This window comes from Neolamprologus multifasciatus, chromosome 18, assembly GCF_963576455.1.
Source record: "Neolamprologus multifasciatus chromosome 18, fNeoMul1.2, whole genome shotgun sequence".
Classification (NCBI taxonomy): domain Eukaryota; kingdom Metazoa; phylum Chordata; class Actinopteri; order Cichliformes; family Cichlidae; genus Neolamprologus; species Neolamprologus multifasciatus.
Genome location: NC_140456.1, coordinates 11,816,989 through 11,839,716, shown reverse-complemented (window position 1 = coordinate 11,839,716; position 22,728 = coordinate 11,816,989). Strand labels below are relative to the sequence as shown.

Genomic DNA, 22,728 nt, shown 5'->3' with positions numbered 1-22,728 from the left:
TAGACAGAAAAGTGTCATTTACAAAAATTCCACTTGAACTTTAACCTCTGTACTGCAGGGTCCACCTGCTGATATCATCCAGCCCCTGCCTATCCAGCAGTCTTCCCGAAAGACCAGAAGGCAAGCTGAGATGCAGGAAGATGAGCCACTGGCAGACTACGGCGTTGATGGCGTGGAGGGAATGGAGGATGTTTTTGGATCTCTCAACAACCTCAAACAGGACATTGAGCGCATGAAGTTCCCAATGGGCACCCAAGATAACCCAGCCAGGACCTGCAATGACCTGCATCTTAGCCAGCCTGATTACCCAGATGGTAAAATTTAGATTTTAACATTTAGTTATATATTAGAAGTGACTTATAGTAGAAAACATGTGTATTTCTACATAGTTAAGCAGTCTTTTTCAAGCTGTTCATCGTACCACCTCCTTATGTATGTCTCTGTTTCTCTCTTAGGTGAATACTGGATTGATCCAAACCAGGGCTGTATAGGAGACACCATCAAAGTGTTCTGTAACTTCACAGCAGGTGGAGAAACCTGCATCTACCCAGACAAGAAATCCACAGGGGCAAGTGACATTGACACCTATTTATATACAGTTGAAGCCAACATATTGTCCTTTTGTCGCAGTCAATCAACAATTGATCTGCTTTATTATACTAATAATAATCATCATAATAATAACACATTATAATTACATAGCCCTGTTCAGTAGAATATTGACAAGGATAAGTGCTATTTGCAGTTATTTGTTAAAGGTCTGTTTACAGCACTGGCAATACTAGCACTTCATTAGTTTGTAATTCATTTAATTAATGCGTGATATTTATTGCAGGCTAGAATATCTAACTGGCCTAAGGAGTCTCCAGGTTCATGGTTCAGTGAATTTAAGCGTGGCAAAATCGTGAGTCAACCCGCTCAGCTCTTATTTTCTTTTCTATTACCTCCCAGTAGACATTCACATCCTTTTCAGATAAGTTTTTCAATTTTGCTCCTTTATCATTTTGTCTTGCTTACAGTTACTCTTTCCCACCAATATCTCTCATTTCTCCCCCTGTTATACATCTCCCTCTCATATGCTTTGCATTTTACCTTTCCTCAATTTCCTTTTGTTCCTCCACTTGTTTCCTGTTACTTCATTTTTTCATTCCTGTCTCGTACTATTTTTCAGCTTCACTCACCTCACTCCATCTCTCATTACCATAATTATATTTCTTCTTTCCAACTTTTACCACATCCTTTCTCCCTCTCTCAGTTTTTTTCATTCTCTCCATGTTTCCCCAGTTAAGCTACGTTGATGCAGCAGACAACGCCATCAACCCGGTGCAGATGACCTTCCTGAAGCTGCTAAGCTCCTCAGCTCGGCAGAACTTCACCTACATTTGCCATCAGTCTGTGGCCTGGCACGATATAGATACTGACAGCTATGACAAGGCACTGCGCTTCCTGGGCTCCAACGACGAGGAACTGTCTTATGACAATAATCCCTTCATCAGGCCGCTGATGGACGGCTGCTCGGTAAACGCTAATTTTCTAACTTTCAGTTTGTAATTAAACTTTTTTTCTAAATCCCATGAAATCCTATTAATCCTCACAAATATGTAGACTGCTGTAGAGAAATCATAAGTAATTTTTATCCTGGAGAGAATAGTAAGAGTGAGATCAAGTGCAAGGTTAATAGACTCAATGAGGGCATTTAAAAGTAGATACATGCTATAACTGGATCAGTTAGCACTGATCTTTAACTAAAACGAGAGCCTGTTTCAAAATGGTGATCAGCTTAACTGGATCCAATGAATTAAGACTTGGCCCTTTTTTTTTTCTTAGTGAAACACATTTTGCTGTGTGTACAGGAGGTCTATGGAGTGTCAGAGGCTACAGCATACATTGCTTAACAAATTTATTAGAACACTATCACAGAAACAGAAAAACACAGCTATTTTACAAATCTGTCAAAAACTAAAGATCAGAGAGTTCACAGCGTACCGTTTTTATAGCATAAGTTCAACCACCAAAACAGATTAATAAACTTTAACTCGGCATCTTGATCAAAACGTAAACATAAAAATTGATTTCTGTAATTACTGATATTGTTAATTTGGGACATAAACCTTACATTGGGTTAAATTTGGTAAGCACTGTATAAATATGTATTAGACTAAAAGGCAAATGTCACTTTAGGTTTCACTGAATGTAATCGATACTATAATTATAGAATTCAGTACGTGGGTATGAATTTTTGTAATATTACATGTAATGTGTTAGCTATTACAATTTAAACTATATTATTTCCACTATTTTGGAGTTGCATTAATTTAATAAGGTTTTTATCAGGTAGCTTGAAGACTAGTTTGTTGATGTTGGTTTTTTTTGTTGTTGTTTGTTTTTTCGCAATGTTTGACTAATAGACTAGTTAGCTATGAAATTATTATTTGTTGTTTGTTATTTAATCAGTCAGTTGTTTCAGGAGTATTGTGTGCCAAAACCAAAGAGTGCTCTTTTCAGACAGCCAAGATACTGAATAGTATTATCCCTGTCCATCTATCCATCTCTACTCTCTCTTGCCTTGTTTTTCCATTTCCAAAAATTTTAAACGTATCTATATTTTAAATAATGTTATATTATTTAGTACCTTGTGCTAACATTCAATTCAATAAAACTTTATTGATCCTGAAGGTTGACCCCGAAGGAAATTGGGTTAACATGGTTAGAACTTTACTTGAACCACCTTAACAAAATATCTGCCTCCCTGTGCGCCCTTTTGTGTTTGTAGGCGAAGCAGGGCTATTCAAAGACGGTGTTGGAGATCAGCACTCCCCGCATCGACCAGTTGCCCATCATTGACGTCATGCTGAATGACTTTGGGAAATCCAACCAGAGGTTTGGCTTTGAGGTCGGACCTGTGTGTTTCCTTGGCTAGACACACCCCTGCTCCCCGCTGAAGGACAGGGTCAGAGGGTATATATTAACACCCACATGCTGAGATCTGACAACCTTCATCTTCTCTCCCCGCGAAGCGAAAGCCTGTCTTTTCTTTTGTTGCCAAGAAGATCCACTCCAGCAAGGAGAAGAAGAGTCCCCCAGGCCCTGTCATGAAAGCGCTGACCAGGGGAAACTGCTCCTCGCCCTTGTAGGGCCAGAATCACATGACTTTAACTTACTAATGGGAATGACATCAGGAAAAGGACATTTGATGCCATGGTGGACGGTGGCACACTTACAGCAGCAGAGAGAGGCTCCACTCCCCCTAAGCCCAATCCTCCCTCGTCCTTCCCCTACAACCACGCCTCCCTCTCTCGATGCTCCCGGTGCTGCTCTGAATACAACCACAGATGTGCTTTTGTGCAGAATCACAAAACACTCAAGGTGCTACAAATTTTTTTTTGATTAAACTGTAATTATTATTATTATTATTTGTACAATACTGTTCCTTTATGAATCCACTCTAAAAACCTGCATGTGCCCCGCCTCTGAAATTTTCAATAAATATTTGCTAAACAGCATTAGAATAAAACCTATTTAATATCTGTTAAGAACAAATTTGATGAGAATTATTTTTTATTTTATATTTGACAAGAACAATTTGTAAGTATGACGTAATCTTTTTGTAAATAACACAACTTTCGGAACTTTTATGAGATTAAAAAGAAACTGGAACACCCAACACAAACACCATTTTTTATTTTTTTTTTTTGCTTATTAAAACTCAGTTTGGAAACCAAGCCATTAAAAACAATTAAACGGGAATATAAATATTACAAAAAAATGGCTTATTCTTTAAGACAGAATTTATTCAGTTAGATGCCTCTGTTACAAATGTGGACACATTTGGCTCTTCAGCCTTGTTTATAATCAAGTTTGAACACTTGATTGTGGTTTCGAACTTTTACAAAGAAATAATTCCAAGAAAAGCCTTGTTCATGTTTTCTTTGTAACAATGGACAAAATGTTTTCATGTGCCTTGAATTGTTCATTTAAAAATATTAAAACTGGATTCTCAAAAATGTCTGTGTTGCTATTTGGGTGAAGAAATAAGTAGCGATCTTGTTGTGATTCTGCGCTGCCTTCTACATACTACCTTAACTTGGCCACTAATTTAAGATTAGTGAGGATTAGCGGTTCCAAGTGTTTGGGTTCATGTGATTGATTCTGCTGAGCCCAGGCACTGTGATCTCTTCCAGCTTTTCTCTCTGACTCAGACTTTGATCAAGATCTGTTTGCCTCTCCACATCGTTAGCTTAAAGCTATGATAGCAAAGACTTCAGAACCGCTTTGAAACCTGTGTAATAGCAGTATGTTTACAATCTATGTACAACTGAAATAAATGTCTGGTGCTTTGCCAAATTCATGTTGCAATCATTTGGATCCACTTACAGATAAAACGTCATTTATAGAAAAATGAATTTATTAATTAATCCAACCAGTGTGTGTTGCTAAAATCCACGATTTTGCAGTGCATAAAATCGGAGATCTTGTCAACATTGAATGACAGTAGTTTCCTAATTGTACCACTGGCATCTATAGTAAACACTGAGGAAATGTTAAACACCAAAACGTTACGATACTTACCTAAAAAACAACATGCATTATCCAAAAACGGGAAAAAGAGAAAGCACATCTACAACCAAAGCTACATGTTTTGTCCAACAGCATGCTGAGTCATACCTTTAACCTCTTAAAACAGGCAGCAGATATGTTTTGAGAGTTTGATATTTTCATTTCTTATTTTTACTGTAAAATAAAACGCTCACAGAGATCACAAGACTGCAATTTACAGCACAACCTGCATAATGTCGACATAATAATAGCTCAGGACTGCGTGCTGCTAAAGTGTCTACAACAAATGCAAATTGGCGATAATTATCTTTTCTTCCCAGGGAGTTTGTCATTTTAGCAGTGGTGAGTATGAAAGAACAGATTACATTTATGATAATGGAGCACCTAAACTATTGAATACGTTTCACAAAACCAATGTGACAGACCAAATATGACTTCCTATCTCACAGAAAACAGGAACAACAACACAAATGTGGTATGTTGTGCAGCTTCCCAAGTGGAAGGGTTCATTACTAAAAGCGGTACAGGTTAAGGTTGTGAAGTTACAGCACTGTAAAGAGGCAAAATCAGAATGATCTCATTTGTAATTTCAATTGTTTGCATTGGGCTGTTTTTTTATTATTATTATTATTCACTTTATGACAGACTTTGGCACAACACATGTCCCTATTTATTAAAACGGCGTCTAAATGTTACTTCTGCTTAAGTATATGCAAGCCATGTCAGCCATTTTTCCCTCTAAAGTAATTGGACACACTAACAAAAGACATTTTTATTTTTAAGTGTGATTAAATTTCCTTTGTAGTCAGTGACAGCCTGAAGTCTGGGACTGATGAATAATGCCAAATGCTGAGTTTCTTCTTTTAAGAAGCTTTGCCAGGCCTTTACAGCAGCTGCCTTCAATTACTGCTTGTTTGTAGACATTTCTGCCTTCAACTTTATCTTCAGTAAGGAAAAAATATATATACTCAACTGGGTTAGAGTCAGTGGGATTTGCCATTTCATTTCTTTTCCTTGTCTTTCTTTTCCTCTTTGATTGCTTTCACTGTTTTCTGCCAGTGCCCATCTGTCCTGTTCTGCAGCGTTTGATTGAACAGAAAATATGCTATGAACTCCACCATGTATTGTTGACGTAGCTATTTCTAAAATTTCTCTCTGTAAAATCATTGGGGGGGGGGGGGGGGGTTCAGCCTAATCACAGCCTTCTTCCCTCGCATTGTCACCTTTTTGAACCTCATATTGAGAAGTCTAATGAACAGCTACCAAATGCAACAATTGAAATCAACTCAGAACCATTCGCCTCTGCAATTTGTCATGAAATAATGAGGGAACCAGCTATACCTGGAACTGAAGCTACTTATCAGTCACTTTTCCAATTACCTTTGAGCGTGTGAAAATGAAGGGACCTTGTAAAAAGTGGCAGTAATTTCTGCACTTCAGTCACGTCTTGACTGCTTCATTCCAAGTTCATTCTCAGAGACAAAAGTATGAAAACAAGAAAGGTGAAAGGAGTTGGGGTTAGGAAAAAAAATACTTAGTTGATCAGCTGGTTGAGATTTTACTCTTTAATCAGTCGTGTGGAGAATAAAGAATCTAAAATCCACTTATCTTTGCTTAGTACACAAACTTCTGCCCCACAACATTATCATCCCACATTTCAAAGTATTGTTTTTAACCATACAGAAAAGCTACAACACTTTTTAGAGGCCTGTTTAAGTTCTGCTGTGTGAATCATCGAATCTGTTTACAGAGCTTTCTGTGTACTTCTCAAATCTGAATGGCAAGTGGAAGCGCATATGGTGATGAGTCATCACCAAGTTTGTTTTCCTGACAATTTCACTTAGGCTGGTCATTTAACATTTTTAAAAGAACAATATAGGGTCACCTATTTTCCGTTTTTAAACATATTTTCCTGTGAACTTCAAATGTCCAGTCAGAAAACTGTAGGCTGTTGCTGGGGTATGTGGGCTACTTAATCCCCCTGCCAAAACCAGCTAGTCACAGCCAATCTGTTAGGATACCTACAGTGTAACGGTCAACATGCTGAAAACGTTCTGTCCAAACTCCAGAGCTGCTGTGGCCCTACGGTCATATTTGAAGAGGAAGAATGATGGAAGTGAATAAAGAAAAGGGATGTGTTGTCTATTCTGAGGAAGTGTTAAATTGTCCACCCACTATTCTTGCACATCCTCTCAGCCCATTTAATCCTTTCCAGGGTCATGAACAGCTGGACCTTATCACAGCATGAGTTAAGCCTGAGGACAAGAAAAATTCTGCTCTGTCTGAGGACTTACACGGTGAGACACGCAGTCACATTTGAGGCAATTGACAAGTCAGAATCTCTGATTCACCTTAATTGTCTGGTTTAAAAAGAGAGAGAACGGCTCCAACAGACACAGACGCAAAAAACAAAAGAGTACACTCTGAGCCACATCAACACACTTATTATTGTTGCTGGTATATTTACTAACACAGTATACAGCAGTGATGGTAACCTTAGTGTGCTTCAGTAATTCAATACAAGTAGTTTATTCTAGTGTATAGATTTAGTTTTTCCCCAACACTTTCATTTCCTAAAATACTGAATGTTTAAATCCAGAATCACTTAAAATCACTTACTTTAATGAGTTTGATACTATTTCAAGAAGTCATCTAAGAAAGGATACATCTGAAACTACTCTAGCTAGAAGACAGCTGTCTAAGTATTAGGTTAGTTACGGGACGAGTTGATTTCTCTCCATTAAATGATTTAATGATACTGGTTATTTTTCACATGTGGGACAATAAAATTATGATCTTATAAATACGACAATTTAGTAAATATCGGTAACTACAACTAAGTCATAGTTCAACTAAGGTTAAAACTTCCTTCAGATTGTGAGGCAGCAACAGTGCTACTAGTATAGGTACTGTATTTAATTGATAAATATCACAAATAAACACTGAAGACAGCTATCAGCTACATATCATCCTGCTGCAACTCCTTACCAAAGCATTTAAGATCCAACTGCTTTAGCAGAAAAACTAAGTTGTACTAAAAAAGATACTCTGTGTAAAAGTTTAGAAGGAAAAGGGAAAAACTAAAAATAACAAGTGTGGACTTCACTGAATAAATTGAGATAAAGCTGACTTGTTTAAAGTAGCTCACTCTGTAATTTTCAGCTTTTTGGAGCAGGAACGCTAGAAAAGCCTGTATCGACTGGTGTCTCTATTATAGCAAGATAATTGCTTGTTTTCTCTGTTGATATTTTCTTGAAAGGCAGAATTCCTAAAGAAAATAAATCTGCTGTGGTAATAGCATTAGCATTTTCAGTAGTCTATGGATTTCCCCCTCCTACTTTTGTATATACTCTGAGACAATTCTGAAAGTCTATTTGAAGTGAAAAAGATACACTGGGCTCATCAAATGTCAAAAGCAATTTGAACTGAATTGAGCCACAAAGTAAGCAGCAGCCACTGTTAATGCTGGAGAGAAACTCATCAGAAATGCAGGTCAGGACTTACAAAACCCCTTTGTTCAAGTGTGCCAAGAAACTAATGTCTATTTCTCCTGTCAGAGACACTTGAGTATTCCCTGTTCAAACAGTTTGACTAGGAAACACTCCAACAATACTGTGCTTCATTGCCCAACCCATCAACTCATTCCAACCTCCTGCTGACTGGTGATCTGAAAAGGGTCTGGAGACTCCCCTACTCCTCACATCTGCAGTTTATAGTGGCCACTCTTACATCAGTATTTCCTGGAGCACCCAGGAAAAAAAAACTGTAAAGCCAACCACAGCATCCTTTTGTGAAACCAAAAGTGTGTCTCAACACTTCTAGCATAAGGTAACTTGGTACTGGCATAAATTTGCATTTGAGACCTCGTGTCTCTTTCAAACTGTCTATATTCCTTAAAAAGGAGGAAACACCAGTTGGCATGCAAAAGTTGAAATCTTCTTAGAAGGTTGAAGGTGACTCCTGCTGTCAAGGACATGCGCTTGTTGCAGACTGTGAACGGCTTCTGGGGGAAGTCTTGAGCGGCATTCAAAGAACAGAAGATATGGCACAAGTCAAATATTATCTGAGGGAAATGTTTTCAGTATACTAGATGCAAAATAATTGCTATTATCTGTCTAGACGTTTTCAAATTGAAGGTGGGCCTCCCGATAGTGGTGGGAGTGTTGAAAGAAATGCATGAGGCAAAGATACTGTATGAGGGAGAAGCTCGTGAGTTAAAGCTGCTGTGCTCTTTTCGTATGTTGATCATGAATTTGTCACTCTAACATACATAGTCAGGCTGTTACAGTTGCAGCACAACTGTAACATATAGCACTTTGAACATATGAAGTCATTTAATTAGTTTAAACATATACCAAAGCAATGGGGAACTGCTTAACACATGCACGCCAAGGAAAAGGTTGCTGGTTTGATATCTAGCAAACTCTCATTGGTCCTCTGATTATCATGAAATTGATGAACCCATACAGTTGTGTGGCAGCCACAAACTAATTTCTTTAGTGCTGCAGAACATAGTACATGGTTTAGCAAATATGGAGAAAGAACAGGCAAGATGATAAATGATAAATGAAAGCAGCCTGAAGGCCTATAAAAGAAAATATAAACATAGCCTATTTAAGTCTAACTTCAAAACAGCAAATGTCTGAAGGTTTATTTACGCCAATGCGCTCTTCCACTTCTGAATTTAGGGAAATCAGCTTGAGCACAGAAGCCAAAGGAAAAAACACCCCAACTGTGTGAAGTAGTCATGCCTGTGAACTCTATTTGTGTGCATAAAGAATGCCCAACGCATTATTTAATGGATTAATTGAAAAACAACGTGTCATGTGAAGGCATGTGAGAGACAAAGAGAGAGAGATGTCATGATAGTACTGTGCCAAAATAAAATAGTAATATTACATATTTGAAGTTAATAGTACACACACACACACACACACACATATATATACACATATATATATATGTGTGTGTGTGTGTGTGTGTGTCCATATATATATATATATATATATATATATATATATATATAAATAAAAAAATTCCCCACTCGCTTGAAGCTCCTTCAAGCTCGGGTCCTCTACCAGAGGCCTGGGAGCTTGAGGGTCCTGCGCAGTATCTTAGCTGTTCCCAGGACTGCGCTCTTCTGGACAGAGATCTCCGATGTTATTCCCGGGATCTGCTGGAGCCACTCACCTAGCTTGGGAGTCACCGCACCTAGTGCTCCGATTACCACGGGGACCACCGTTACCTTCACCCTCCACATCCTCTCGAGCTCTTCTCTGAGCCCTTGGTATTTCTCCAGCTTCTCATCTTCCTTCTTCCTGATGTTGCTGTCATTCGGAACCGCTACATTGATCACTACGGCTGTCTTCTTCTGTTTGTCTACCACCACTATGTCCGGTTGGTTAACCACCACCATTTTATCCGTCTGTATCTGGAAGTCCCACAGGATCTTAGCTCGGTCATTCTCCACCACCCTTGGGGGCAACTCCCATTTTGACCTCGGGACTTCCAGGTTATACTTGGCACAGATGTTTCTGTACACTATGCCGGCCACTTGGTTATGGCGTTCCATGTATGCCTTGCCTGCTAGCATCTTGCACCCTGCTGTTATGTGCTGGATTGTCTCTGGGGCATCTTTACACAGCCTGCACCTGGGGTCTTGCCTGGTGTGACAGACCCCAGCCTCTATGGATCTTGTGCTTAGTGCTTGTTCCTGTGCTGCCATGATTAGTGCCTCTGTGCTATCTTTCAGTCCAGCTTTGTCCAGCCACTGGTAGGATTTCTGGATATCAGCCACCTCCTCTATCTGCCGGTGGTACATACCGTGCAGGGGCCTGTCCTTCCATGATGGTTCCTTGTCTCCCTCCTCTTTCTTGGGTTTCTGCTGCCTGAGGTAATCACTGAGCACTCGGTCAGTTGGGGCCATCTTCCCAATGTATTCTTGGATGTTCGTTGTCTCATCCTGGACTGTGGTGCTGACACTCCCCAGTCCCCGGCCCCCTTCCTTCCGCTTAGCGTACAGCCTCAGGGTGCTGGACTTGGAGTGAAACCCTCCATGCATGGTAAGGAGCTTTCTTGTCTTCATGTCAGTGGCTTCTATCTCCTCCTTTGGCCAGCCTATTACCCCAGCAGGGTACCTGATCACGGGCAGGACGTACGTGTTGATGGCCCGGATCTTGTTCTTACCGTTCAGCTGACTCGCCTGACCCTCTGCAGGTACTTGGTGGTTGCAGCTTTTCATATATATATATATATATATATATATATATATATATCACCCTATTAGAGCACTTCGCTCTCACACTGCAGGCCTACAAGAGCTTTCTTGTCTTTATGTCAGTTCTCCATCACCCTATTAGAGCACTTCGCTCTCACACTGCAGGCTTACTTGTTGTTCCTAGAGTATTTAAAAGTACAATGGGAGAGAGAGCCTTCAGTTTTCAGGCCCCTCTTCTGTGGAACCAGCTTCCAGTTTGGATTCGGGAGACAGACACTATCTCTACTTTCAAGATTAGGCTTAAAACTTCCCTTTTCGCTAAAGCATATAGTTAGGACTGGACCAGGTGACCCTGAATCCTCCCTTAGTTGTGCTGCAATAGACGTAGGCTGCCGGGGGATTCCCATGATGCATGGAGTTTTTTGTTTTCAGTCACCTTTCTCTCTCACTATGTGTTAATAAACCTTTCTGATTTGAATCGTACCTGTTATTAATCTCTGTCTCTCTTCCACAGCATGTCTTTATCCTGTTTTCCTTCTCTCACCCCAGCAGATGGACCCGCCCCTCCCTGAGCCTGGTTCTGCCGGAGGTTTCCTCCTGTTAAAAGGGTTTTTTTTCTTCCCACTGATGCCAAAGTGCTTGCTCATAGGGGGTTATATGGTTGTTGGGCTTTTCTCTGTATCTATTATTGTAGGGTTTAGTGTACAATATAAAGCGCCTTGAGACGACTGTTGTTGTGATTTGGTTCTATATAAATAAAATTGAATTAAATTGAATTATATATATATATATATATATATATATATATATATATATATATATATATATATATATATATATATATACATATATATAGTGCTAGTTAATGGGCGCAAATGGGCTTCCATACAAACGGCCTCAAATTGATGATCAAATTGGGTAGTAAAACAATCGCTTTATTCTATATCGATCTGACGCTTAAAGCAGCTATCAGTGCTTTTTCAGATCTTGTTTGCTCCGTGATTTTTTTTAGTAAACAGGGTCTAGCCTTCAGTATGTTTCTCTGCTGCTCTCATAGTACCGTCTGGCGCGCCTTCTCTCTGCAGTGACAAAAACGCAGCAGCAGCAGCAGCTCTGATCTCTGCCTTCTTATTTTCTGTTAAATACTGCCAGCTGCAACTTTTGTCACCTCACAGCTGCCGGTGGTTCCTTCTCACACACGAGCTTATTAAAAGTCAAGAGAGACGTTTGGATGATGTCATATCCGTGAACAAGGATCCCTTTGACCAAACCGCAGCTCGGCTTTTCGCAGCTTGCGTGCCCACAAACTTTTTTCCTCCTTGCAGTGACGAGGTTTCTCCCCGCTGTCCATATGGCATGCGTAACGGGGAGCGGTGGATGGATGTGCCCCCCTCTTCTACGGGAAGCCGCGGTTATTACCAGAGCGTAGTGGACGTGGTGGCCTGAGCACTCAAACAAAAACTTGCGTGATTTTTTTTTTCTTCTTCTTCTTGTGGGCGCGGAGGAGGTGGAGGAGGGAAACGTTGTAGCAGCCGACAGAATGTGGTCGCTGTCCGTGGTCCTGAATCCGCTGCTGTTTCTGCTGCTGTTCGGATACTGCCCTACGGTGGTGAGTTTCCAACACAACTGCCTCTCGCATTTCTTCCAGGAACACAATAAACTTGGGCATGAGCTTGTACTGTCATGTAATGCTGAGTTCAAGTGATTAGAGGTGTATTTAACGTGATTGCTGAAAACACAATAACATAAACAAATTGTCAGTTTTCTGCCATAATTGCGTGTTTGGCTGGTTCTTTGCTATTGTTAGCATACACATACATACCATACACGCTCCAACACTGGCAGGGGGTTTACATTTACACACAGACCTAATGTGTGGACAAAATACTATTTTATTTTTAAAAACAAAACATATTCCAAGTGGTGGCAGAAGTAGAACCACCCTCATAGCACTTTGTTTATTGCTTACCTCAACAATAGAGTATTGATATCGATCCTGCAATATTGCCAGGCTTATAACTCACTTTTAAGGGAGAGTTCCGTCTTTGTTGAAAAAAAAATGGTGCTGTGTCTAAACTCATATTTTGCTGGTGGCGTTTTTCTGTAACAATCACACTTAATCTAAATGTATTCATCAAATGGTCATGCAGTCATTTAAGGACATAGTCGGGTTTGGGAGTATTGTAACAAATTAGGAGGAGCAGCTTGCAGACCAGCAAGCCAGTTGGACAAGAACAATGGTCGATTAGGTTCATCCCACCCATGCAGAGTACAGTCCCCTTGCCAATGTCTAGATTGCAAAGCAGTGCCCTCACATAACACCTTGCCACGATTGAGAGTGGTGTACAGAAATAATGATGCTTTTTAAAAAAAACAGGAAATTTTGTTGCACAGGAAATACTCAAAATTACCTTCTTATCAGTAATAATGAAAAAGAAAAGTCTAAATGCCCCAAACAAAAGCGGAAGCAGCTGTCTGAATTATTTAATGAAAGAAAAAATTCTTTGTGCAGAGTTCCTCATAAAAAAAAGCCTAATTGGAGAGTGCATCTGGCTTGGCTGAGCAACAGAATCATTTTAATATGAGGAAATGTGAGAGTGAGAAGAGTGGAAAGGATGTGCGTCACTCAAGAGATAGGAGGAAGACCATTTTAACAGATTAGTCAAACTAGCTTCTTTTCAGGGGCCTTTCAAAGCAAAATAAGGAGACGAAGAGCTGAGGGTGTTTTTTTTTTCTGACTCTTTTATCCCATTCAGCTATGATATACAGAGAGAGAGACAGTCATGGTTTACTATGCTATTTGGAATCTCTAATAATTTTCAGGCTGTGGCGATGTATCTCACACGAACTCAAGATATTCCATTGCGCTTGTTTCATGTTCCTACTGATGCTTTTCACTGTGGTTTTGTTTTTTCATGAAATGCACACTGACCATAACAGGAAGAAGAAAATATTGTGGGTTATGAGATCATATCAGGGCCAACGTAGCATCAGAACACAGGCACAATTCACAGGGTTTAATTCCTAAATCACAAACTTTACAAATAACCAGTAGCAAATGTTAAAGGGAAACATTATTAAAAAAAATGTTAAAGGGAAAGATTTTGCTGAGGAGTGAGGATGCAAATTTTACAAACAGAAATTGTGATGGAATGTAAACTGCAAGGGGAGATAATAGACCGCCTTATCGATTATTTCTTAAACAGCATGACTTTGCATGGTAGTAACAGATTACAAACTGACAAAAAGCGGCTTCTCTGTAGGTGAAAATGATGAGTCAAAGTCTGAGCTTTCTCCTTAGTGTGACGTTTTCTCCTGCTCAGAGGGGACATGATCTTTCATGGATGATTCAAAATGCTCTTTAAACTGCTTAGGATGACAGGCAGGGATGGATGGGGAAAGGAATGGATGCCTGCACTTTAAAAACAGGGCACCTCACCTTTTAGCCATACACTTCAGAGTCTGGTGGAGTTCACATGTTTCACATGTTGTTCTCCATCCAGCTGTAGTTTTTGAATGTAAAAACAAAATCCAAAAACAATTGGCCGTCTGCCAAAGAGGCAGAAAAATTTCCCTTACACAATCGAGCGTTGCCAGTATTTGGCTGCCAGTCCTGTGTTAATTTCCCATGCAGAGAATAAACAGCAAATACGGATCCCTTTTTTGTGTCTGATAACTATCAACTTTTCCAGCACTTCAGAAGAGTTTGATCAAAGTTTGGAGTAAAAGCTACTTTTTTTTTTACTGTGCACACTCCAACTTTATTTGACGGTTTTAAATTTCTGCTTCGGCTTATGATGCAAAACATTATGTTCTTTGAGCCTTATATGCCAGCGCCGTGGAACATATTGACTGTAATAAAGAGCAGGACGAGCTCCCACAAATCAGGTTTATCTCTGTCATTCAGCAGGACTTTCAGTTAGAGCACTGGAAGGCCTAGTAAGGAAAAACGGAGGAATTTCAGCTCTCGGGTTATTCATCAAGGCCAGGAAACACTATTTATTGTTCAAGAGGAAATTCACCGGAGACCATACACAGTGAGCAGAGGAATATCTTACAGCAAAAGCACTTTGTTCTTTCAAAGCAGCGACTTTTTCTAAGTCAGTGGAATTGGTTGGTGTCGAAGCTTTGGGGGCAGAAGGCAGAAGAATGGATGACCTATAATAAACAAAATAACAAAACATAACAGCTGTGTGCTGCGATGACTCGTGACATCAACTGCACGTCTGTAGAAATGTGTGCTGTGTATTTATGGCTGCATGTGTCTCTCTGTGCAGACCATCAGGCCAAAGGAAGGGTGGCAGGTGTACAGCTCGGCTCAGGATGCAGATGGGCGTTGCATCTGCACAGTGGTGGCTCCTGAACAGAATCTCTGCTCCAGAGATGCCAAAGGCAGGCAGCTCCGCCAGCTCCTGGAGAAGGTGCAGTCCACACAGACACATGCGCTTCTGTATACGTGACAATGCACGCACATGCTCATTCTCCACCGTATGTGTTTGCTATAACAAAAGAGCACACTTGAATTCAAAGACATATGGCATCAATTTCAATCATTATTCATGCTTCTTTGCTGCCCTAATCCTTTGAGAGATTGCACCAGCCAGGTCCATAACCCTGTTTTCCACTTCTGCATATATAACATGAATGACATCAGTTGAATGACTACTTGGGAAGATGAGAACACATTCCATCCCACCTTAATAGAACTCGAGCACCCCTTTATTGTGCATCAAATCAATCAAGGACATTTTTAAGGTTTCAGATTTCAGAAGGCTTTAAGTATTTGGCCGGGATTGTTATCTGTAAAAAAGAAAAAGTAAAATTAAATTGTTATCACTTATTTTTTCCTTTACATCTGCTACCATAGACGTTTTTTTGTAAAAGTGAGGATTTCGTCTTGATTACCTGAAATGATTTTGGAACACGACAGCCATCATTGTGAATTGAAGTGGAAATCTCAAATGTAATTCCAAATGTTATTTTTGCCCCATGCCTGTCACGATTTAAATGCATTATCTACAAGCGAAAAAAAATAGCACAGCCCTAGAATCACTTTCCTCAATGACTATGTCACATGAGGAAACATGGCTGTAGCCTACATTTTAATGTTGTATGCCAAAGGGTGTTCTCTGTCATTCACTGGGCCCTCTGACACTAATGTACTAAGCTGCCCCAGGCCATCAGTGAGGCCATTTCAGGATTCCTCTACCAGAGCCAGACAAGTATGCAGAACACAATGTATGAGTCCCGCGCCGCTTTACTGGGGTTGTGCACCAGTACTGTTGGTTCATTATAAGTTGAGTTAAAGAGAAGAAAGAAGGGAAGCTATCTCTTCCTCCTTCACATTCCCCATAAATGTAGCTTTTGTTCAACCACAAAGACACACTGTAAGGTTTCTACATGAAGTGTTTGCTCCTAATATGTCATCAGAATCCATCAGATTCAGTAGTTTGTCTATGACATTTGAAAAACACTTGAATCTGTCAAAATGGAACCTAAATTTAAAAACTGAGGAAAAACTGCTATGTGATAGTACTATGCCTCTACTCAGCTGAATTGTTAAAAGACAGTCACTTTGGAGGTCAAAATGTTGATTTGTTCTTTGGGAAGTTAGAGCATGGCATCCTACCGAAAGGCTGAACATGGGGGACATTTTAATCTTGTGGTGGATGGAAAAATCAATGCAGCGCTGTTTCATTCTTTTCAAAAGGTGCAGAACATGTCACAGTCAATCGAGGTGCTGAACCTGCGGACGCAGAGGGACTTTCAGTATATCATGAGAATGGAGAGCCAGATCAAAGGGCTGCGGTCAAAGTTCCGGCAGATCGAAGCGGATAGGAAGACGCTCGTCAACAAAAACTTTCAGGTATATTTTTGTTTGATGTTTAACTTTGTGAGAAACATCACAGGGAAGCCTGGGAAGGGACCTCTTCCAAGGATACCTGAGTTGCATCTGAATTAATCAACTTTCATTCCTGATAAGATCAATACAGGTCCACCACTGACCAGCCAAGGGCAACCCTATCATAAAAGCAAGACAAAATCTGAAGGCGGCTCCCAGGATGGATACAGAAAGATAACAAATATCCTAACGGCAGCATTATAAATGAACATTTATCCATTTGTTTGGCAAGTAAAACCGCTCTTTTTTGGAGCCTTGACTGAGAAAAACAGTTGGAATGAGCAGAACTGTGGTGAGTTAATGTCTTCCTTGCCACCACTATAATTCAAAAGTTTGCACCCACCTGTTGTTAATACATACCAGGATACATACCATACTAGGATTTTGTTTCCATAAAGATAAAGATTCTAACTCTCAGATATTGATTAAAAAACTGATTGTGAAGAGTACTAAATCTGTCTTCACAGTGACAGGATTTCCATTAAATTATTAGTAGTAGCGATATCCATTAGTGGAATTTGTTTGGTTCCGGCTAGAGCGTGTCCCTGCTTCTATATTTGTTTAAGTTCCCTCACAACAGAAAGTTTGATATGGGCAAACATTCTTGTAAATATTAGATTTGTATTCCTCATTGTTGTGGTTTTCTTTTAAATTATTATTATGCTGTATTTCCTGGACTCAACAATAAGAAGTGAATCTGCATTTTGTGTAAAACAAAACAGTAAGTATTGATACAAAACAATAAGAAGATGCAGGTATTGCTGTACTTATGTGCTGAAAAACTGAGAGATTTGTTGAGACTAGTATTTCTAAAGTCCAAATACCTGTTCTGTTACTTATCTGTTGCAGGAGCTAAAGGGAAAGATGGAATCCTTGCAGCCGCTGATTCCAGTCCTGGAGCAGTACAAGACAGATGCCAAGCTCATCTCACAGTTCAAAGAGGAGATCAGAAACCTGTCTAGTGTGTTGATGGGCATTCAGGAGGAGATGGGGGCCTATGACTATGAGGAGTTGCAACAAAGGGTCCTAAACCTGGAAAATAGGCTTCGGAACTGTATGAGTAAACTCAGTAAGTCCAGCGATGGGGATTAAAAAAAGGCATTCGTGCGCAGTGAGATCGGATTATACAGTGGCAAAGGGATCATAGGCACATTTCTTGCAGCAACTAGGAGGCTGGCATTTTAGATCCAATGCAGTGGACAGACAAGAACTGCTACTGGGGGCTAACAAACCCCAAAGTGAAAGAACATTCTCCCAAGCTAAAGATGAATGTGAAGCTTTGCACTCTGATTTTAAGTGAAAAAATTCAACTCAGGCTCACCTAAAGTGATGATTGATCATTTTAACTTATAAATTCCTTCTTGTGTCTTGTTTGGCATTCGCACTTATAGAAAATTTGTGGTTACACTGCTCCACCCATTGAGGTTTGATTCATCTAATAAGATCAGTTCTGCCCCCAGAGCAGCTTTGCCTTTGATAAAGGTTTGAATAACTAAAGCTCCAATTTGCCAACTGCCAGGTTATCAACAGTGATGGCTCCTGTCAAAGTGTCAACATAAATAGCTAACAGGGGAATGCTAATAGGACGTGGCTGGAAATCTGTCGGAGCCGGAGATGATTGCTTAAGCATTCATTGTGCGTGAGCTTTGATTGATTGGGTAAAATAGCACTTCAATACTTAACAGGGAACTTCAAAGCTTGTGTGCAAGTGATAGCCTACTGTCATTTGGCACCATTAAAGCCTGGCAAGATCATTAAGTACTCTGAGCATTAAAACATATGGGTAAGTGTTCTCCCAGCTTAGACACATTATAAGTTGTTGTTCTGTGGCACTTTTCTTCTTATTCAGTGTACTTTATATCTGTAATAGCTGACAAAAGTACAGCTGTGTCCAGATGCTGCACACAAGCTGTCCAGAACCCACTTAGCAGTCCAGCACTTGGAGATAAATTCCAGTCATATAACATATGTGACCACAGCTGTATGGTGTGTTTTCAGCATGTGGCAAGCTTATGAAGATTACTGGACCACTGACAGTGAAAACTTCGGGCACCAGATTCGGAGCCTGGATGACCGACCCGCAGGCGTCTCCCAAAAACAACAGGGTGAGTTTATGTGCATCTCTTTGGGTTGTAAGTCTTTGAAACAACACTGAGCAGTTTAATAATTTATATGTGGTGGCTTTCCTCCTTTTGTTCAAAGGGGAGAGATGTTGAAATACAGAATCGCACCTACTAAAAGCTTTCTGCACACTTGACTGCTGAGTTCAGACATTAAACTTAATGTTGCTTGCGCTCCTGTTTGATATACAGTAGCTGAAGCTGTTTAGATGGTTGCTTTATTCCAGCAGAAGTGGAAAATGTTGCACTTTGTTCACTACTGCTGTTCAAGACTGCAGAGACTGTCATGACTAGACACATTAATTGCTAATCTTACACATTAAAAGACAGAAATATTCAAAACAAAAGTACACAAAAAACTGCATGTCAGTGTTTTAACACTGACACTAAAAGATTAGAGTTACTGAGAAAAGGGGAGGACAGACTTTTGGAATTCCCATACTTAACAATCAGCTTTTGTCCCAAAATGCATTTTGTGCATCCTTGTCAAATGTGTTGAAGTGTAAAAACTTAGCAAAGTCAGTTTTGAACATACAAAAAACGGCAGAGGTGGACAGTTTCCCATAGTGTAAATGCATGCAAGATAAAATAAAATGTCATTTCATTCATCCATAACATCGCAAACCAGCTTTTTAGTATCACTAAAAAAGTGAAGCAAAAAAATTTCTTTTAGAAACACACTTTTCATACTGAAAAAAGATTAAAAAGTGGAAGTGCTGCAAGGCTCTTACAAATATCCTAAACAGGTGTAGGGCGATATGGCTCAAAAAAATAAAGAAAATTTGTATGTAAGTAAAAATATTTTTAAGAAGTCAGCAAGGACAAGCTATATATATTGACTAAAAAGTCTTCATCATTTTTCTAGCTAGCTGCCTTCTTCTTTGCCTTTTTCTGATGCTTGTCATGCATTTTCCTATTTAGCATATCTATTAAGACAACAGCATGAAGCACTTTGAACTGCTACAGATACAGACTGGCCTATTCAACAAAGCACTGCTCATGTGACTAGATTACAAAATTTTCATTGCGTCACTCTTCCTTGGTTCTGGTTTGACCTTATTAATGTATCATCGACCATCTGGCTAATAAAAAAAATATTGGCCATGGCTGCTTTCTATCTTTCCTTTCATAGAGTTCATGTGTTCTGTGATTTCTTTATTTTGCTAAAAAAAAATTATTTCTATCACAATTTTAAACACAAACCACTGACCAATTACAATTCATTATCATCTCTATGTTTGTGTCCCCCAGGTGTGGTACATGGACAGCTACACCAACAACAAAATAGTAAAAGAGTTTAAATCCATCACTGATTTTGTCGCAGGAGTTGAATCCAGAACCTACAATCTGCCTTTCAAATGGGCTGGAACAAACCACGTAGTATACAACGGCTCTTTGTACTACAACAAAATGCAGAGTAACATCATCGTGAGGTACAGCTTTGAGACAGGTCGCGTGGTCACGCAGAGGGCTTTGGAGTTGGCAGGCTTCCACAACGTGTACCCGTACACCTGGGGAGGCTTCTCAGACATCGACCTGATGGCAGACGAGCTGGGACTGTGGGCCGTGTATGCAACCAACCAAAATGCTGGCAACATTGTCATCAGCCAGCTGAATCCAGACACGCTCCAGATCATCAACACATGGAACACAGAATATTCAAAGAGGAATGCCGGAGAGTCTTTTATGATCTGTGGGACTCTATACATCACTAATTCCCACCTGACTGGAGCCAAGGTGTACTATGCCTACTCCACTAAAACCTCCACTTATGAGTATACAGACATACCCTTTCATAACCAGTATTTCCACATGTCTATGTTGGACTACAATGCCAGGGACCGTGCTCTCTACGGCTGGAACAATGGCCACCAGGTCCTGTTTAACGTTACACTTTTCCACATCATTAAAACTGAGGATGACTCTTAGAGGCGGGGAGCGTACTGTGCGCATAAAAGATTAAAATATGGAAATTTAAAGGTTGTGCCTGAATGTCAAAATAAATGTTATTTATTTATTAAATTATTAAATTCTCCTAATAAGCTTTGCCTTTTTCTTTCTTTCCTGACATGAAGCTGTTTACCTGTTTTTTCAGAGTTAATTGAGTAAGATATTGTCTAATTGAAAATGTCACACAGCCTATAAAATAAATGACAGCACAAAATGAACAAATTCAGTGCGTTATGAGGCATCCTGAAAACATTTTGGATTTAATAATGGCACTTGAAACTCTGAAACACTTAACAATGAACTTAAAGTAATTTCTCATGCCCTTTCACTCCGAAATGAAAGCTTTTCCAAAATGAAGTCTTCATATTTATAATGGTTTTCTCCGTTCAGTATTACATTTATTCAGGCCCTCTAATTTATTCATTTTTGACTGTGTTCGTTAATTGTTCGTTTTGTTTCCATTCTTTCTTTGCCATTTATTCATCACGATCTGCTAATTTATTCCTGCTTTTCACTGCCTGCATTTCGCTTTCAGTTGGTCTTTGTACTTTTACTTTAAAACTTTTGCACTTGACCTCATTCAAGACAACGAGAAATGTGGTGAACCATAATGCACCTGTACAGTTAATGTTGGCTTTTTTTTTAGCTAATACTGGCTTTTTTTGTGTCTGTGAAAATCCTCAGACATTCAGGTCTTATGACATCTTGAAGTACTAAGTCAAAGTACTTAACGCAACCCAAAGTCTAGTTGCCTTTAACTTAGTACTCTGAGACAGCAGCTTTTTTGTAACTTCAGCAACAGTTTGTATGCCTTATTCAGTGCAGTATATTCTGTGAGCCCGATGGTAACAGCTCTCATGCATGAATGCTGGTTGTCGTAAAAGCATTCTTACTGTAACTGTTTGTGTATTTTGCATTTGCAAAACGCTCCATTCTCCTCTCTGACTATGTTAATGGTAAATGGTAAATGGCGTGTATTTGTATAGCGCTTTACTAGTCCCTGGTAAAGAACCATTTATACAGAAGTAGAAAACTTTAACAAGGATTGGTGTGTGTAAATAAGAAGTTATACATAACCCAAATAAAGTATTGTTTTCATTAAGTCATAGTTCTGTGCATTTCCTTTTCTGCTGTAAGGGTTTGATTGTTTCTTCTTTATTCTCTACACCACTGTACTCATTTAAAATCACTGTATTCTTGATAAGAGCTTTGTAACTTTACTGTTACTTGAATACTTCATAAGCAACAGGGCAACATGTTTGAGCTGTAAATATCACTTTGTACTTGGTGGCAACAGCTTGCAAAAGCTTCACGGTCTGATTTGTATCCGGACTTTAGTGGTTCTATAAACTGATTTAAACTCCCATTTTTCACGAGTGACATCCATGTGTTGTATACTATGTTATGTTAGATCTGTGTGCAATACTATATGTCTGATCACTTTAGCTGTCAACAAAATCATAGTATGGTATGTCTGTGTCTATAAAGAATATAGTTTAATGTTCACAGTGGACTTTCTTGGGAGTTAATAAAGAAGAAATAAAACTAAATAAATACAAATATCTGTGGCTTTTCAGAGCTATTTTCATCTTCAAAAAGATATTGAGATTTAATTAATGAGCATTTGCTGTGTTCTATTAACTAAGAAGATTCAAACAAGGAAAGTACAGACACCTGACAAGCAGAGATTATGCATAACACTTGATTTTTGCTCCTCCCTATTTGCTTTCAGCAACAGTCATGCGGGTCATCAGAGAACTGGCTGCACCTGAGAGGGGTGAGAGGCTAAGCGTATAAAGCCTGCTTTTTCAGCTCCTCTGTCAGTTAGCGGCAGCTTCCCCTTGCTTGTGGTTTGTTTTTTGTTTTGTTCTTGCATCCTGTTGAGAAAAAAACACAGTAAAGGTTTGTGGATGTAAGAAGAGGATGGTAGGGATAGGATGAGATGTGGGAAAATGTTTTGCTGCGAGGCCTCCTAGGGGGAG

The 22,728-nt window shown here is 39.6% G+C and overlaps 2 protein-coding genes across 4 annotated transcripts in view; both read left to right on the top strand.

Moving 5' to 3' along the window:
* Nucleotides 1-3,744, top strand: part of LOC146497430 (collagen alpha-1(XI) chain-like) — an 82,169-nt gene extending 78,425 nt beyond the window's left edge. For both annotated transcript variants that reach the window (XM_085140327.1, XM_085140326.1), the window contains 5 exons: nt 59-314; nt 456-568; nt 836-904; nt 1,285-1,518; nt 2,774-3,744. In XM_085140327.1, the coding sequence (XP_084996453.1) occupies nt 59-314; nt 456-568; nt 836-904; nt 1,285-1,518; nt 2,774-2,920 (819 nt within the window). In that variant the 3' untranslated portion in view covers nt 2,921-3,744. The remainder of the gene's footprint in view (nt 1-58; nt 315-455; nt 569-835; nt 905-1,284; nt 1,519-2,773) is intronic.
* A 7,966-nt stretch (nt 3,745-11,710) lies between these two features.
* olfm3b (olfactomedin 3b) lies at nt 11,711-22,512 on the top strand. 2 transcript variants are annotated; one of them, XM_085140329.1, is made up of 6 exons: nt 11,711-12,383; nt 15,052-15,195; nt 16,485-16,640; nt 17,526-17,637; nt 18,675-18,781; nt 20,048-22,512. In XM_085140329.1, the coding sequence occupies exons 1-6, from the start codon at nt 12,315-12,317 to the stop codon at nt 20,723-20,725; spliced, it is 1,266 nt and encodes a 421-aa protein (XP_084996455.1). In that variant the 5' UTR covers nt 11,711-12,314; the 3' UTR covers nt 20,726-22,512. The 2 variants fall into 2 exon arrangements, with proteins under 2 accessions (XP_084996455.1, XP_084996454.1); XM_085140328.1 differs by having other exon boundaries at nt 11,715-12,383; nt 17,526-17,745; nt 20,048-22,509.
* The last annotated feature ends 216 nt before the right edge of the window (nt 22,513-22,728 follow it).

Excerpts from the sequence above, each read along its gene's own strand:
- olfm3b (XM_085140328.1), top strand. The coding sequence starts at position 12,315 with ATGTGGTCGCTGTCCGTGGTCCTGAATCCGCTGCTGTTTCTGCTGCTG. Across the intron at positions 12,384-15,051 it reads TCGGATACTGCCCTACGGTG|ACCATCAGGCCAAAGGAAGG; the intron begins GTGAGTTTCCAA and ends CTCTCTGTGCAG. Across the intron at positions 18,782-20,047 it reads CGTCTCCCAAAAACAACAGG|GTGTGGTACATGGACAGCTA; the intron begins GTGAGTTTATGT and ends TGTGTCCCCCAG.